At 38.1% G+C, this 16,277-nt stretch overlaps 2 protein-coding genes across 11 annotated transcripts in view; both read left to right on the forward strand.

The window, feature by feature from the left end:
• LOC145312048 (uncharacterized) overlaps window positions 1-4,533 on the forward strand; it is a 22,188-nt gene extending 17,655 nt beyond the window's left edge. For 2 of the 3 annotated variants that reach the window (XM_080151180.1, XM_080151181.1), the window contains exons 14-20: window positions 189-261; window positions 1,059-1,182; window positions 1,448-1,761; window positions 2,133-2,283; window positions 2,810-2,983; window positions 3,702-3,775; window positions 4,205-4,533. In XM_080151180.1, coding sequence (XP_080007306.1) covers window positions 189-261; window positions 1,059-1,182; window positions 1,448-1,761; window positions 2,133-2,283; window positions 2,810-2,983; window positions 3,702-3,775; window positions 4,205-4,291 — 997 coding nt within the window. In that variant the 3' untranslated portion in view covers window positions 4,292-4,533. The remainder of the gene's footprint in view (window positions 1-188; window positions 262-1,058; window positions 1,183-1,447; window positions 1,762-2,132; window positions 2,284-2,809; window positions 2,984-3,701; window positions 3,776-4,204) is intronic. The other variant, XM_080151182.1, reaches the window with a different exon arrangement.
• Window positions 4,528-16,046, forward strand: LOC145312049 (cyanocobalamin reductase / alkylcobalamin dealkylase-like). 8 transcript variants are annotated; one of them, XR_013876880.1, is made up of 11 exons: window positions 4,528-4,662; window positions 5,897-5,954; window positions 6,458-6,540; window positions 7,063-7,105; window positions 7,375-7,469; window positions 11,968-12,049; window positions 12,665-12,757; window positions 12,967-13,015; window positions 13,860-14,003; window positions 15,530-15,638; window positions 15,811-16,046. XR_013876880.1 is itself a non-coding variant. In XM_080151185.1 (10 exons), exons 1-9 carry the CDS (start codon window positions 4,554-4,556, stop codon window positions 13,986-13,988), a joined length of 741 nt encoding a protein of 246 aa, XP_080007311.1. In that variant the 5' UTR covers window positions 4,528-4,553; the 3' UTR covers window positions 13,989-14,003; window positions 15,530-16,046. The 8 variants fall into 8 exon arrangements, 2 of the variants coding, with proteins under 2 accessions (XP_080007311.1, XP_080007309.1); XR_013876881.1 differs by having other exon boundaries at window positions 15,530-15,606; XR_013876876.1 differs by having other exon boundaries at window positions 13,860-15,638.
• The last annotated feature ends 231 nt before the right edge of the window (window positions 16,047-16,277 follow it).

Here is a 16,277-nt window from a genome sequence, read left to right on the forward strand (position 1 = left end):
GATTTTTATAGTTAATATTTACCTATCAAATACCCCCACTCGTTCTATGCATATCATATCATATGTGGAACTATCACTTTCAAACGGGGAAAATAATTGAGTCTTCTCATAGTATTGTTTATTGCATTTGAAACAGATAAAAAAAAAAAAAACTTTGTAAATATCCTAAATATCATGATTATGTGTAAACAGGCTAAAAAAGCATTGACCAAAGAAGTTCAGGAAGCATTGGAGAAAAAGAAGGCGGCTGCGATGATGCAGGTAAATAATCCGTATAATAAAGTAACAGGATGTCTGTCTGTCTGTGTTTATTTGTATGTCTGTGCCGAATGTTCTAACTAACCACTGTAACGATTCGGTACTCCTTTACAGTGTAGCTTTTCATAGATCCTAGAAGTATTACAAAACGCCCACCACCCCCCCCCCCCTCCCTACATTTTTATTTTTTCTTTTGAAATTATTAAAGCAGAAATTAAAAAGTATCTATCTATGTAGATAAAGGATGGATAGATTCTCTCTCTTGTCATATTAACTGAGCAAAGTAGTGTTTAATGGTGATAAATATAGACAATGTTTTTTTTTGCATTAAGGTATTAAATATCGTATTACCACTTATTGTGATGTGAAGCTCTATAGGTATTGAATAGATTCTAAGCTTTCTGTGATGTTGTTTTTAAGTTATGACTGATCATGAAGCATGATCGCCCCTCTATTTAGTAGTTATTCGGACGGAGTAACACACCTCATTTATTTAAATTCTGCGTTATATGCAAAGAAATTATGTTTTATCTCTAATCTTGTTTACTCAATAAATCTATAATAGATATAGATGTATGTATAATAACCCATACAACTACCTGAATCCAGTGTTGGAACATTTTTCATCTTATAGCAAATTGGTTTCTGCTCTTTTTTAGCGACTTGGCTGTGTTAACATTCCCGATGATATTATCAAAGACTCAATTGAAAGTCGGCACAGGGTCCACGATTTGGGGACATACAGATATTCAACCCCTTTCCCCTCTATGCTTTTACTCTAATGTTTTCTCTGTGCCCAGGAACAAGATTACTCTCAGTCCAGAGGCGCGGGGGATAACAACCAGTCAGCTATGATGATGAATCAAATGAACATGGGGGCCAACAATATGGCCCAGGGAATGGGATACAACAACACTATGATGGGTAAGTTTCTGTAACATCATTTGATTTAAGTGTCATTTAGAATAATTTATTATTAATATTAATCATTATTTAATGACTGACAGGTGCTTGAATTCATTATGTTTCAGTCTAAAAACTGAATATATCATGCAATTACAAGTCCAGATACTCTATTTCACAATCATTTGGAAGAATAGGAACAATTAAAGATCATTTTCTATTACAATTTGCGATACCTATTTGATTAAAATGTCATATTTTTGTGTAAATATTTTATCTTTCTAAGGCATGAACCCTGGGATGTCAGCCATGAACCCCATGATGATGAACCCAATGCAGCAGCAACAGATGAACCCCATGCAGAACATGGCCATGATGGGCCAGCAACAACAGGCATTCAACAACCCCATGATGAATCAAGGCATGATGAACCAGATGAACCAAATGCCACCCATGATGAACACGAACAACCAGATGGGTATTAATAATGCTGGCTATCAGCAGCAGGGGGCTAGGACGGGAGCTGGAGGCAGCGCTGGTGGTAATAATCAGATCGGTGAAATGATGCAGAATATGACCAACATGATGGGGTCTATTAAACAGGAAAGTTAGATACATGAATGAATTATAGTATTGTCAAAATATAAAGATTTTTATGCACAAATTTTTTTTAAGTTTTCTGCAAAATTCTGCATACCAAACCTCCATTTTTAAAAATGTTACATTTTCAATATCAAAATAATATTTAATTTTCTTTTCCTTGCCAGTGAACCATAACAAGTTAACAACTAATAGTGTGTCAAAATTCTTGTTATTAATAATTTGCAAATTTTGTAATAGATAGTCTTGTATCGCAGAATAATGTCCTTTTTTAATGTTTATGAAACAAATCTTATTTAGTTAGAAAACTGAGATCTTATAAGACATAATTAAAATTTACTCTCCGTATAATCCGTCAATGTATCCATCTGCAGGAGGTTGGCAAGGGTGGTGGTGGGGGAGGAAAGGACGATACGGCAGACAAGATGATGGGTATGATGGGCAACATGATGTCAATGATGAGCAACATGGCCAGTATTCTACAGCAACAGGCAGCTGCCAATTCAGGAGCTGCGCCTCAAGGTTTAGATTTTTTTTATGGCGAAGCTTTGCTATTTATAGATTATGTCCGTCCTCTGTAGAGGATTGTTATGATCATTATTCATTAATACTATTAATGTCATGGGAATTCCCTTACTCAATTAAATACATGTTTTATCCGTTGCATCTCTATAATGACGTCTTTACATTTTACTACATATATGAAGTTTGTTATGTCTTTATACAGTCTGCAGTCTTATTGGTTTCTTTTTTCAAACTTTTGCGTACGTTTGCAGCAACACTTTATTATGCTTTACCAAATATCAATCAATAAATTATTACTTGGACGTTGCACCAGATTTTCATGTACTTTTATAAAATGATGCTCGCAGCTGTCTAGAGTAACGATGCCCCACATCCTCTTTCGTTACCCCTCCCTCTTACTGAATAAACAAACTGGCCAATAAATGAGGTCCATATTGCAAGCTAAATTGACGACAAATTTTCCCCTATCATTATATCCAATCTACGTTTAGCCTACATCCATTTAAATATCCTACTTTTGCAGGTGTCCCACCGCCGACCCAAACAAGTAACAATTCTCGGCCAAGCAGGTTTGACAATCCCAACAGCCCAAGTGGGTCAGGTGCAAGATCTCAGTCGTCTGCGTCTGGAGGATATTCCAATAATCAGACAACCAACAACGGTACACCAAACTATGGTCATACTTATTCTAATACAGGCATACTTCTATTTATTTAAAAAAGATTATTATTAGTTAGTTTAAATTATCAATTTTATCACAATGTTGCACACTGAAATGTAAATTAAGATAATACAATTTCTCGTATTCATTCGAATCCGGTGGATAGGAACCGGTTCTCATCCATACGAAAAAACTATGTCTAGCATCGTAGTATATCCAGCTTTCTACGAATATAGAAATGTACAATCATAAGATTAAAACTAGTTTTTTTAGCCCCGAGGTGACGAAGTCACCGGCTAAAAAAACTAGTTTTAATCTCATAATTGTACATTCTATATCCGCGGAAAGCTGTTTATAATACGATGCGAGAAATAACTATTATGTCGTTAGGTAATGAGTTTTTTTCATCAGATGAATTTGAAAGTAAAAACTTGAAATAGTTTGGTGGGTGTTAGTTTCACGTGTAATGGTGTTATACTTTTTCGGGTAATAGTGTTATACTTTAGTCCAGGTTAGATCATATTGGATACAGGGTAGCGTTGTGGGCTCAACATGGGTAGAGCCCCCCCCCCCCCCCCAAGGGGTTAGGCAAAAAAAGAAGAAAAAAATAGACACCCGGCCCAGTTATTTCAAAAATTATTTTTTAAAACAAAAGGGAAAGCACATAACAAGGTTTATCTTTTCAACAAATTTACTTTTTTAAACATTCTTAGCATCACTAGAAGAAACAAATAATTGAAGTTTATATGGTTAGGAGGAACTAGCGGAGCCCCGGGAGCTTATCCAAGACAAGGTGCACCAGGTTCATATCCCTATGGACAGACTCAGGCATGAGAAACATTTTTAAGGATGCCATTATTTCAGGGATCTAAAGGGATAAGACAATGGCCAACAAATTGATTCTCTATGACGATACACAAAATTACCCCTTTTGTAGTTTACAATTAGTGGTTGAAACGATTGGACAGTGACACTCATCTTACTGAACCAACTAATCAAAATTCAGTCCAAGTACCCAAAGTTGTGTAGCCAACGAATAAGAAAACCTTATAAAACTTTGGGTGCTAGTGTAATTAACAGCTCAATGTCCCCTTTCTCCCTGGGTATCTTTACAACACATTGCAAGCAATCTAATCTTAAATGATATTGACAAACCTAGTTTTCTCGTTTTCCTTAATTTTGTTCTGTGACATATCAGAAAAGTTGGCATATCTAAATGAAATGAATCCATAAAAAATAATCATGTGACCATTGTAGACCAACCAGCCACCTCCAACAGCTCCTCTCCCAACCCCTGTAAGAGTCAACCAACAGGCATATGGAAATAACTGGGCTCAAAAATAAATAGTATTAAATATAATATTTTGTTGTATAAATTCTCTATTTCTTCTTCAAAGACAACACTTAGATTTCCTTCACCAGTTTGAAATAGTTTTGTCAAAAAATTGTAATTCTTTCACATATTTTAAATCAAAATTATAATTTGTTGTAAATATTTTGTATTTTCTCGTTGTTTTTTTTTGTGCTTAATAAAAATAAAATATTACGACCAAAACTAATTGTTCTTGATAATGTTAATTTTCAGATGAATTATTAGACTCATAAAATGGCCATTCCTTGTGACTGTAAAACACTAAATATCAGTGTTAACAATGTACTTGAACCTTTTGGTTTTGAGTGCCATCCCTTTCTTACAGGATGGTATAATCAACTAGGCATTTTTCATGATTTAAGCTAAATATTTGTTTGGATATTTTGTGATAAAAAGTAACATTGAACTGTCATAGTCATAAAAGATTTTTTTGTGTCTGATATCTATAGGGATAAGAAACAACAAATATGAATCCAGCGGTGTATATTCTGCACAAGATTAATCTTTTTCCCCGGCTTTAAAAAAATGTTTCTTCCCCCCCCCCCCCCCCCACCCATAGTTCAATGGAAAATTCAATGAAGTAGCAATGATTAAAAAGTGAAGTAGGTTAAAATTGGGATCTGGGTAGCAATGCAGGCCCCAGTGGTTAGGCATTAAAATGGATATAAGGGGGGGGGGGGGGGGGTTTAATGCAACCATCTCGTAATCAGTGATTAAATGGCACTTAGAATTCGAATTTCGATCAGAAATTTTGCATGAGTAATCCTTGGTAGGTCTATTTTCCCTAAATCGAACAAAAAGTTGGAAAAGTAACGGCTGGCGGCTCAGCTGTTTTGCCATTTTATTACTATCTTAAGAGCAAAAAAGTCACGAAACCTATCTTCACATAATACTTTTTCTCACTCAAAAACCTTATCAGACGGTTCTAGCCGGTAGCTGTTGGTACTAGAAATTTAAAAATTGGTTATTGCTATCATTTAACATGAATTAAACCAAAAATATGTTTTAAAAAGTTGATTCCTACGTAATTAATGATGAATTTGCCCTGAAAATAGGCAAAAAACGGCTGAACGGGTGAGCCGCCAGCCGTTACTTTTCCAACTTTTTGTTCGATTTAGGGAAAATAGACCTACCAAGCATTACTCATGAAAAATTTTAGATAGAAATTCGAATTCTAAGTGCCATTTAATCACTGATTACGAGAAGGTTGCATTAAAAAACCCCCCCTTATACGTGGATATATCGGGATTCCGATATCGTTATTTTAGCCAGGTGCGAGCATCACTATATCAGAGTACAGAGTATATGAAAATTTGGTGCAACATCCAAGTAATACTATACATACCATTATTCTCAATTTATTTTTAACAAAAGAGGGGGGGGGGGGGGGTTAGTGCTCAATAGGCACTTAAAGAGAAACCACCGAGATTCTTGATTGGAAATTCAAAATATTTCTATTTTTGCGTATCTGAACGTGTAATTAGAATCGACTTTACGAAACTTCATTCTAACGCTCGCAAGTTTAATATGTTAGGAGTACTATAACGATCTAATATTAGTCATGAATAAATTTATAGTATCTGAAAAGTTTCAGCTAAATTATCCACCTTCAACGGCTGCGGTTGTTGTAATCAGGCATTTGTCATATTTATTTCATGAGTAGGTAGGTAGATCATAGAAAAAACTATTATATATTCTTGTCGATCAAAAAATTGGCTAATGTTTTAAATTACTGAATTTATATGCCTCAATGTTAGGAGAATATGCACGAAAAAATCAAATTACGTATTATTTTATTATAATAGTCTCTAGGAGCTTTGCCCCAAGAGATAATTAAAAAAAAAATAAAAATTAAATACCTTTGGTGCTGCGACCACACATTTTAAACTAACTGCCTAAAAAGAAAAAAATTAAGGGAAAGTTTTTTATTTTTTTTTTGGGGGGGGGGGGTTGTGGGTCTCCCTTCCCCTCAAGAAAATAGCTTAAAACCGCCACAGGTCCAGTAGATATATTCCCTGAAGAGTAGAATTCGATTGGTTCAGTGGTTACTGAGATCTTAAAGGACAGACTGGCAGATATAAATCGTTCTACTTTGTACTATAGATTAGAAAAAATGTAAATATTGACAAACTTTTCAGTCAACCATCCATGTTTGAAAAAGCCTTCCTTCCATTTCTCCAAGAAGAATTTGACTCCTCTCAAATTAGAGATCCAATTGATCAGGAATATTGATAGTTACTTTAATTTTTATAAAAGAGAAACAATCAGGGCTAAAAGAATACGTCAATAATTTATAGATGAAATTTCCCCCGATCGTTCATTCAATATATTTATATAAATGTTCAAGCATAAACTGTTTGAAAAAGAGGGACGCTTATGATTTATTTATCCAAGGACCTATTAATTCGTGTTTTTAATGTCTTTTAACCTTTTTACATTATATATAATTTAATATAGGTTCTCCCTCCCCCAACAATTTATTTTACATATATAAAAAAATATTAGGAGATAAATTTTTCTAATGAACATTTCTTTAAAGTGGAGTTGAACCAACTTGTTACTAGCCTAAAACCTGTCCTCGTACCACTACTAAAATTCCCTGAAAATAGTAAAATGTTCGGTCCAGCCGTTTACGAGATATGACTGGATGAACACACACAGGAACTATTACTTTACAGCAAAAGAGACAATTTGAAATTCAACAGAACTTTAAAAAATTGAAACTAACAGTAATTATGATTATAGTGCATGCTTTTCTACTTCCACAAAGTAAAAAAATCTTTCAGGTAAAAGCATTATTTATTATTCATTTGTTATAACTTTATTTTCATCCCCAATAGGAAATGTAAACAGTAAATCCAATTCTAAGTTATCAAAAAATCATGATTCTATGAAGTAAAAAAAGATGGTTTCTTTGGTTTATTTATTTTTTTTGCTTAGAAACAAATAACTTTCTGAATAATTTATTTTCAAAAGAGAAATATTTTTTCCTCATGGATAAAAATTTCAAAGTTTTTATCAAAGTTATTTTAAAATCAATTAGTTAATTTTTTAGTGAACAAGGAATTGATGTAGAATCTCTGCATGATTTCCAGCTTGATACCAGGAGACGGCCCAGGATCCTGGTACAGACTGCTGGACATGTTTCAGGTACAAATATTATTATTTTGCTCAGCGTGCCTACCGAGCATTTAGTGAATATTAAATAAAAATTAAAATAAGGGGTGGGTAGTTTTCCCTTATGAATTACCCCTTGTGAGGAGGGCCTAACCCAGCAGAAGAGTCCTATTCCTGTGGGGTTCTTAGTACCTAACCTGGCCTAAGGAAACGAGAAAATATCATCTCCACATTTTTAAAATTTTTCTTAAAAAAACGAAGGGAGGGTGAGGGGTTCTGTGCCTGCCCAACTTTGGCCTGTCAATCGTAGGTGTCCTGTCTGTTTTTGATTAGAACATGACAGTAAACTTTAGAGAGAGACAGCAGACCCACTTCAATCGTAAACTATTTGACAAAATATGCAATCCATACTTAAAAAGTTACCTGTTGTTGTTTTGGCTGCTCATAGTCAGTTTCCGGTCCGGGTAGTCATCAGTGGGGTGAGGGGGGGGGGGCGTGGGCTTATGGTGGGGGCTCTGGAGGGGGGCGTTGGAGGGGAGGAAGGCAGGTGAAACTTGGATGGGAGGAGAGGAAGGCAGCTACATGGGTGGGATTTTGCCAGAGGTCCATAGGAGTAAGATTTGTAGGATTATTTGGGCATGAAAAGAGGTGCTGGACTGTTTCTGGAGTAGGATTAACAGGACAGGATGGGCAGTTGGGGGTAAGAGAAGCGTTGATGGAATGGAGGTAGCTTTGGAGTTTAGGACAATAGTTGGATCTTAATTGGGAGAGGATGGTTCTGTAGTGCCTGGGGAGTTGGATTTCGGAGGGGTTGATGTCAGGGGGAGCTTGATTAAGGACAGGATTAGGGGGGTAAGAATTTATGGCTTGGGTGACAGCTGAGGTGTGGAGTCTGGAGATTGTGGATTTGTAGTTTGTGGGAAGGAGGGTGTTGTCGGGGGAAAGAAAAGGTTGGAGAGTAGGAAGGAACATGGATTGAAGGGTGGATTTTTTGGATCTAGGGCCAGGGGGGGTTGTGACGTTGTGGAAGGATGGGTGGGAGGGGCGGAGGGAGGAGGCCAGGTATTGGGAACAAAGAAGGGAAAGGTGGTTCCGTACTGGTAGGATTTTGGTTTCTTGGTGGAGGTGGCTGATGGGAGATTTTTTAGTGGAACCAGTACAGATGCGGAGGGCTTGGTTTTGGAGGACTTGGAGTTTGTCAATGTTGTTTTTGGAGGTGTTAGGGAACCAAACAGGACAGGCATAGGTGGTGATGGGGCGGAGGAGGGTGTTGTAGGTGGTGAGGAGAGTCTCTTTCTGGTGGCCCCATTTGGTGCCAGCCAGACATTTGAGGATTCTAAGGCGGGAGGAAATTTTTGAGGAAATGGTGGAGACATGGGAACTGAAATTGAAAAAGGTGTCAAAGGTAACTCCAAGGATTTTAGGGGTTTTCTCAAGGGGAAGGGTGGAGCCGTTGATTTGGACTTGAGGATGGAGGTTGGATTGGTGCTTGCGGTCAGAAGTGAAGAGGGTGACAGTGGATTTGTTGGGAGCTATGGAGAGGCCGTTGGTGGAGGCCCAGTCAGCGATTGAGGAGAGGTGGGAGTTGATGGATTCAACTGACTGGGGGATGTTAGGGGAGGAGTGGAAGGAGTTAAGGTCGTCGGCATAGGAGGAGGTGTGGGCAGGGGGAATGTGGGGGGCATCTGCTATGTAGAAGTTGAAGAGGACTGGGGAGATAACAGAGCCTTGGGGGACGCCAGTGTGGACAATTTTAGGAGAGGCATTGGTGTTTTGATAGGAACAGAAAGCCATCCTGCCACGCAAGTAGCAGGATAGCCATCTAATGATGTTGGGATGAAGGTTGGAGGAGGAGATTTTTTGGAGAAGGAGGTGGATGGGAATGCAGTCAAATGCTTTGGAAAGGTCGATGGAGGCAACAGTTGTGCGGCTGGGGGGGAGGTTTTGATTGAAGCCATTGGCAATGGTGGTGGAAAGGTTGAGGAGGGAGGAGGTGGTGGAGTGGAGGGGTTTAAAGCCGTGTTGTGAGGGGTGGGTGGAGAGGGATTGTTTAAGGTAGGGGAGGAGTAGGCGTTCAAGGACTTTTGCTGCAGGACAGAGGAGGGAGATTGGGCGGTAGGAGGTGGAAAGGTCAGGGGGTTTACCAGGTTTGAGGAGGGCAATGATTTTGGATAGTTTCCAAATGGCAGGGATGTTGGCAGCGGAGATGGAGAGGTTGAAAAGTTTAGTGAGGTAGGAGATGCCATTTGGACCAAGGTGTTTAAGGTGAAGGATGTTAAGGTTGTCGGGGCCAAGTGCAGAGGAATTGGAGGAATTTTTAATTGCTTCAAGGACAAGGGCAGGGGTAAAAGGTTGGAAGTTTCTGTTGAGGTGGTTGCGGCGGCGGATTTTACGGATAATTTTTCTGGAGAAAGGGTTGGAAGTATGACGGGAGACAGAGGTGAATTGACTGGTGAAGGATTCGGCAATGTGGAGGTGGGAGGTGTGGACTTTGTTGTTGTTGAAGGAAATGGGTTGGTTGGAGGGAGGGGAGTTGTTTTTGCCGGAAAGGGACTTGAGGAGGGACCAGAATTTGGAAGGATTTGTTCTATGGTCGGATTTGGAAAGGGTTTCTTGCCATTTTTTGTTGGAATGTTGGTTTACTATTGCGGAGATTTGGTCATTAAGGATTTGAATTTGAGGATCATGGGGGTTGGTTTCTCTTAAGGAGTCTCTTTGCTGGATAAGGGGTTTAGCAGACTGAGGGAGGGTAGGGTTGGAATTTTTGATGAAGCCAGCAGGAACAGTGTGTTTGGAGGCAGTTTGGAGGATTTGGCGGAAAGTGGCTTCACCTTGGGAGCAGGAGGAAGGGTCAGGAAGGTCTTCAAAAAGGGTTTCAGTTTCTAGGGTAAAGGTGTCCCAGTCTGCTTTATGGAAGTTGTGGAAGGTTTTGACAGGGCGGGGGGTTCTGGTGATTTCGGGAATGGAGAGGAGAATGGGAAGGTGATCAGAACGGAGGGTGGTAAGGGTGTGCCAGGAGAAATCAAGGGCAAGGTGGGCAGAGCATAAGGAAAGGTCAGGGGAGGTAGGTTGGCCATTGGGGGGAAGGCGGGTAGGGGAATCCTCATTGAGGAGGCAAAGGCTGCTCTCATTGAGAGCTTCCAGCAGAGCCTCCCCACGATTCATGGCAGATTGGTCAAGGGTAATGGAGTTCCAGGCAGGGTTGTGGGCATTGAAGTCACCGACTAGGATAAGGTCATTTGGATTTTCAAAAAGGAGGTTAAAGTCAGGGGTGTATTGTGGGGGGCAGGAGGAGTGTGGGGGGAGGTAAAGGTTGATGATTTGTAGAGGGGAGCCATTGCGGGAAATTTGGATGCCATCAACCTCAAGGGGGCCATTGGAGAGGTGGTTGAGGTTAAGGTGTGTGAAGGGGATGTCTTCGGCAATGAGGAAGGCTATTCCTCCACCAGGTCGGTCTTGTCGATCCTTCCTGATGAAGTTATAGCCAGGGAGGGGTTTAGGATTGGATTTGCAGGAGAGTTTAGTTTCTTGGAGGCAGGTAATTGGGATGTTAAGGGTTGAAATAAGGTTGTGGAGTTCATCTTGGGTGGTAAGGAGACCATTACAGTTGAATTGGAGGATGAAAGGTTTACCAGGAGGTTTGCGGGGGGCAGGGGTGGGGGGAGGAGGGGGCGGGGGTGATTGAGGGTGTGGTGGTGATGGAGGTGTTGTTGGGGAAGGTGGGGGAGACGGGGAGTTGGGTGTGGAGGGTGAGGGAGGGGGGGAATTTTGGGGGGAACAGGAGGGGCATATCCAGAAGGGGGAGTAGTGGGTGGAGGATGGAAGGAGGGAACATTTGGGGTGGACCCATTGGAGGCAGGAGTTACATTGGAAGGAGCCAGTGGATTTAGTAACACCTAAGGAACAGATAGGGCATGGAAATTTGGGGCCACGGGATTTAGGTGGGGGTGTTGATTGTTGGGGGGAAATGGGTGAGAAGGGGGTAGGGGAGGCAGAGATGCAGGGTGGACAGGACCAGTTAGAATTGTATTCGGATTTGGATGAGAGGAGGGAACATTTGGGATGAACCCAAAGTTGGCAGGAGTTACAGAGGAAGGCACCAGAGGAGCGGGTTATGTTGCGGGAGCAGGTAGAGCAAGGGTATTTGGGACCAGGATTTGGATGGATGTCGCCAGAGAGGATGAGGGGAGGAGGGGGGGTGATGTTGGATGTGGTTATGGAGGGTTGGAGTTGAAAGGCCTCCAAGGCCTCCAGAGCTGACAGGGGCTGACTTAAAAGCCCTTTAGGCCAGCCCCGTGGGGGAAACCCGGACGGGAGACATGGCTGTCAGAACAGGTGGTTTGGTGCAGGTTTGCCCGGGGGTGTACATCTTCTTCTCCTCCTCCCCGGATAGGTCCACTGCGGAAAAGCTTGCACCCTCGGACCTTCCATCCAATAAAAAGTTACCTAAAACATTTAAATAATATGATTTCGTTAATACAATAAAAATATTTCAAAGTTTTTTATTCATGAATATATTTTTTGATGGCAGGTGCTGTAAGATATTATAAACCAAGTGACGTAGAAATAGAGCAGAAAAATAATAACTACTATCCTGTTTGCCATCATCCAAGGTAAGCAAATGTAATACCCGCGACCGTGGCTCAACACGTAGCGCATCCGCTCGTCGTCGGGAAGGCGACAGGTTCGAATCTCGGTCCGACACCGCGTCATAACTGAAGACGTTAAAAATGGTTCCTACTGCTGCTATGTCAGATGTGCGACATAAATAGTTAGAGTAGGGGGAATGCCTTGGTCCAAAACAGGCGCAACTCATTAGGTACCATGCATAGTTAGGACTTCTCAGACAAAAGGCCGTGCAATAAAAGGGTTGGTTGGTTACGTGAAGAGGACTTGTGCCCGAAGCGTCACCACGCCCCTAGAGTCAATAGTTAAAGCAAATGTAATGGAATTATTATTACTTGGATATTACATCAGATTTTCATGAACTATAATAAAGTGAAATTTATAACTGGATAAAAAAAACGATCCACCCAATCCCCTTCCACTGGATAAACGAACTGACCAATAAATGATGTCCATGTTTGCAACCTAAATTGACGACAATTTTCCCCCTGGCATAATATCCAATTCACGTATATTCATAATTCTCTACACCCATTTTTGTTTTAATTCATAGATAAAAATTAATTTGTTGGACATTGAAATTGATAATTTGATGTACCTAGGTGGGGAGGATGGTTTGCTTTGAGAGGTGTTTTTATATTTCCACAAATTCAAGACTCTACACTCGAGAAAATTGAACCTCCACAAAATTTGAGGTAGGTACCGTTTTATATCATGTACTCCGGCTGGATGAACGAACTGTCAAATAAAATATGTCCGTGTGAGCAACCTAATTTTAGTAGAAAAAAAATTCCCTCGACCTGTAAGAAGCTTCACTGTAAACATATCGGTTCAGCGGTTAGCGAGATCCTTAGCTACAAACCAAAAAAGGATTCTACTTAAAATAATAGGATATTTTATATAGTGCTCCAGAGGCTTCCAGTATGCTCGAGCTTTACAACTTACATTGGCAGGTACTAATGTGTTTTCTATTATGGCCTCGAAACCGATCAATATCCGTCGGATCAGAACTGCTTCTCAGCTATGGTGAAAAATCATGTATAGCATCGTATTATAGGCAATGTTCCGTGGATATTAAATTGAAAATCATAATGTTAATACCTACCAGTTTTGTTAGCCCGGGGCCCTCGGCATCTCGAAGTCAACAAAACTGGTTTTGATCTCATAATTTTTCATTATAATATCTGCGGAAAGCTGAGTATTATACGATGCGATAAATAACTATATCTGATTTTAAATCCAGAACTTGAATTGTACTTTCGCTTCATCATCTAGCAAAGGATTGTAAAATTAGATGGTAATCAAATTTACCTAACCCATAGACGTCCAAGGGGGGGGGGGGGAAGGGGTTATTACCTCCCCCCGGCACCCCCAAAATTTTGGATTTTCAAAATTTTACCCCCCCCCCCCCCCCCCCCAATAAAAAAGCTTGGACGCCCCTGACCTAACCCTTTATTTAAAGTCTTGTTTAATAGAAATATAACTTTTAACTAATACGAAACTTCCTTCGCAAACACAGTTATAATCAGGGAGGGACGGGATTGGGCTGTTTATTACACTAGTCCCCAAAGTTTTGTAATATCTTTCTTATTCTATTTATCAACTTTGGAGACTTTTATTGAATTTTGATTGGTTGATTCATAAAGTTGAGTGTCCAAACGTTTAAATCATTAATTGTAATATTCAGAAGGGGTAATTTCTTACATTATCATTGGGTATTTCAATTTTTCCGAAATTGTCTTATCCCTTTAAATCCCTGGTTATAATGATATTGCTCCATGTTAGCTTTTACTTTAGGATTGGAGATGGAGAGATATAGGTAATCCAGAATCAAGATATTCAGAAGAGCAAATTAAATATTTTGAAACTCCGCCCCCTGACAGATTTCAGTTAATACAGAAATATTTAGATAACAGAGAATTATAATTCCATTAGATTCTTGTTAGTAGTAGTCAAATTTTTAACTTTATCTTATGATATAAAGTATTTTTTTGTTTGTTTGAAGCTGAAGATTTCAATAACCATTAGATCGATTGAATTCTCTACTTATGGGAAGTTTTACAGAGATTCCGGGATGGTTATAGGCGATTTTATTTTTAGAATTATGCTTCTGGGTTGTTATAGGCCATTTTTTAGAAGCCTTAGATGCTATGGTCGCAGTTTTTATATAAAATACTCAGATTTCACTCAAAATAAAATAAAAAGATTTATAATAATTTGCATATTGTATACTAAACATTTTCGCTGTTTTAAGCGATTGATTTGCCATTTATTTTAATTTAGTCATTACATATGAATCTCTATTTTATTTGAATCTTAGAAACGATAGTTTTCCAATGCATGTGAAGTAAAAGACAACAATGTGGCTCCTAAAGTAAATAAATCATCAATAACTTTTCCTTTGTTTAGAAGTTTTTATCCTTTTTACAAAACTAATATCTATTTAAAGATTAAAGTAAAACACTAGAGAGGGAAAGGGTTAAAAAACTGTCCTTTTGTCCACTTTCAAATGGGTCATCAACCAATGGTGTGGTATGTAATAACACAGCCAACTAGCAGGAAATAATTTGGTAGCAGACGAAAAAGGTCATTGAAAAAGGAAAGGGGTAGCTATCTGTATATACATCTATACTATAGATATGTTATTGAAAGTAACTGTTAATTTTGATTGGCGAAAATTGTCGACATTGTTTTTGGTCCCACATCACTAATACCTACTTTATTTATTTGTATCTGATAAAACCTTATAGTTTGCTTAAGTCATAATTAGATGTGATAAGATGATACATATGTTATATTTTTGTCAATAGTGTCCTATAGTTTCTGTAAAGTAACTTCTAATAGTTTCATAATAGCGAAATGAAAGAATGTTTAATGATTCAGGTAGGTATGGTTTTATACTTACCAATGAATTTTAAAACCTTTTTTTTGCAAAAACTATTATTTCATTAGAAGTTTTTAAATTTTATTGAGAGATGATTTGATAAAGATTAAAATATTTATTTATCGAATCGTATTATAGACAGCTTTCCTGGAATATTAAAATGAAAATTTAAAAGATTAAAACCAGTTTTGTTAGAACCAAGGGGCAAAACTGGAATTAGTTATATGATTTTTATTTTAGTATCCGTGGAAAATCGTCTGTCATACTATGCTATCCGTGATTATTCAGTATGTCTAAAAATTGGTTCTAGTACAGCAGAGATTAATCGGTTTCGAAGCCATACTGGAAAAACGTAACAAAACTTAATTGACACTTAATGCATTTTAAAAATTTAGCTGATTAGGAGTGTCTAATCAGATAGGTGTCAGTTTATCTGTCTGTTTAAAATTTCGCCTTTAAATTTATTCAGATTTTTAAAAAATAAGTAACAGTCGTTTTATGCGGTTTCAAACTATTAACCTAAATTAGGGCGTTTAATTTAAACATTTTTATATAAATGTAGTCATTGTTAACTAATAATAAGAATTTATTTTTTTAATCAAAATAATTCGTGTACCTGTGAATATGAAGACTTTATAATTGGTGCTATTTTTATACAAGGTAGAAGGAGGTTCCGCTAAAAATCCGTAAAGGTTGTGAGTTTTAAGTTAAAAACAGAAGTAGAACGATAAAAATTTATGTTAACTTTAGAAAAAAAATGTCTATAGTTCTTTTCAATAAGAAATACACATACCTATTTAGTTAATATTATCATCCTACTACTAATTTTTAAGCCTTAAAACTCACACCTTTACGGCTTTTTAGCGCAACCTACTCCTCCCTTTATATTATTATTATATAATGAAATTTTATACTAGGTATTGTGCAGAAAAAAATGTTGCATACTTCAAATTTTTTGTATTGAATTATGTAAAAAAAAAATTAGTACCTAATTGATTAGATATGCATTTTATTTTTTTGCAATTGATTGTTATATTAGATAATTAAAAGTTATCGATTTTAAATTTTATTTTTTATTAAAACTTTTTTAAAATTTCAGATTAAAATGTATGATATGGTAGAATTATATTTTCAAGGTGATTTGTCTTACAGGAGCAATATAAAGTAGGGAGGCGGTTATGCACTTGTTTTAACCAAAGAGAAGCAGGACGTCCAAGTTTTTTTTGTGTCGGGTGGGGGGGTTAATCACCCAGTTGATGTCCATGAAAGAAACTTAACCATAAAAGTATTAAAGTACTAAAGCTGGGCATGACAGTTGCTTTAATTTGGTC

Source organism: Acartia tonsa, chromosome 2, assembly GCF_053477335.1.
Source record: "Acartia tonsa isolate MP-2025a chromosome 2, ASM5347733v1, whole genome shotgun sequence".
Taxonomy (NCBI): Eukaryota; Metazoa; Arthropoda; class Copepoda; order Calanoida; family Acartiidae; genus Acartia; species Acartia tonsa.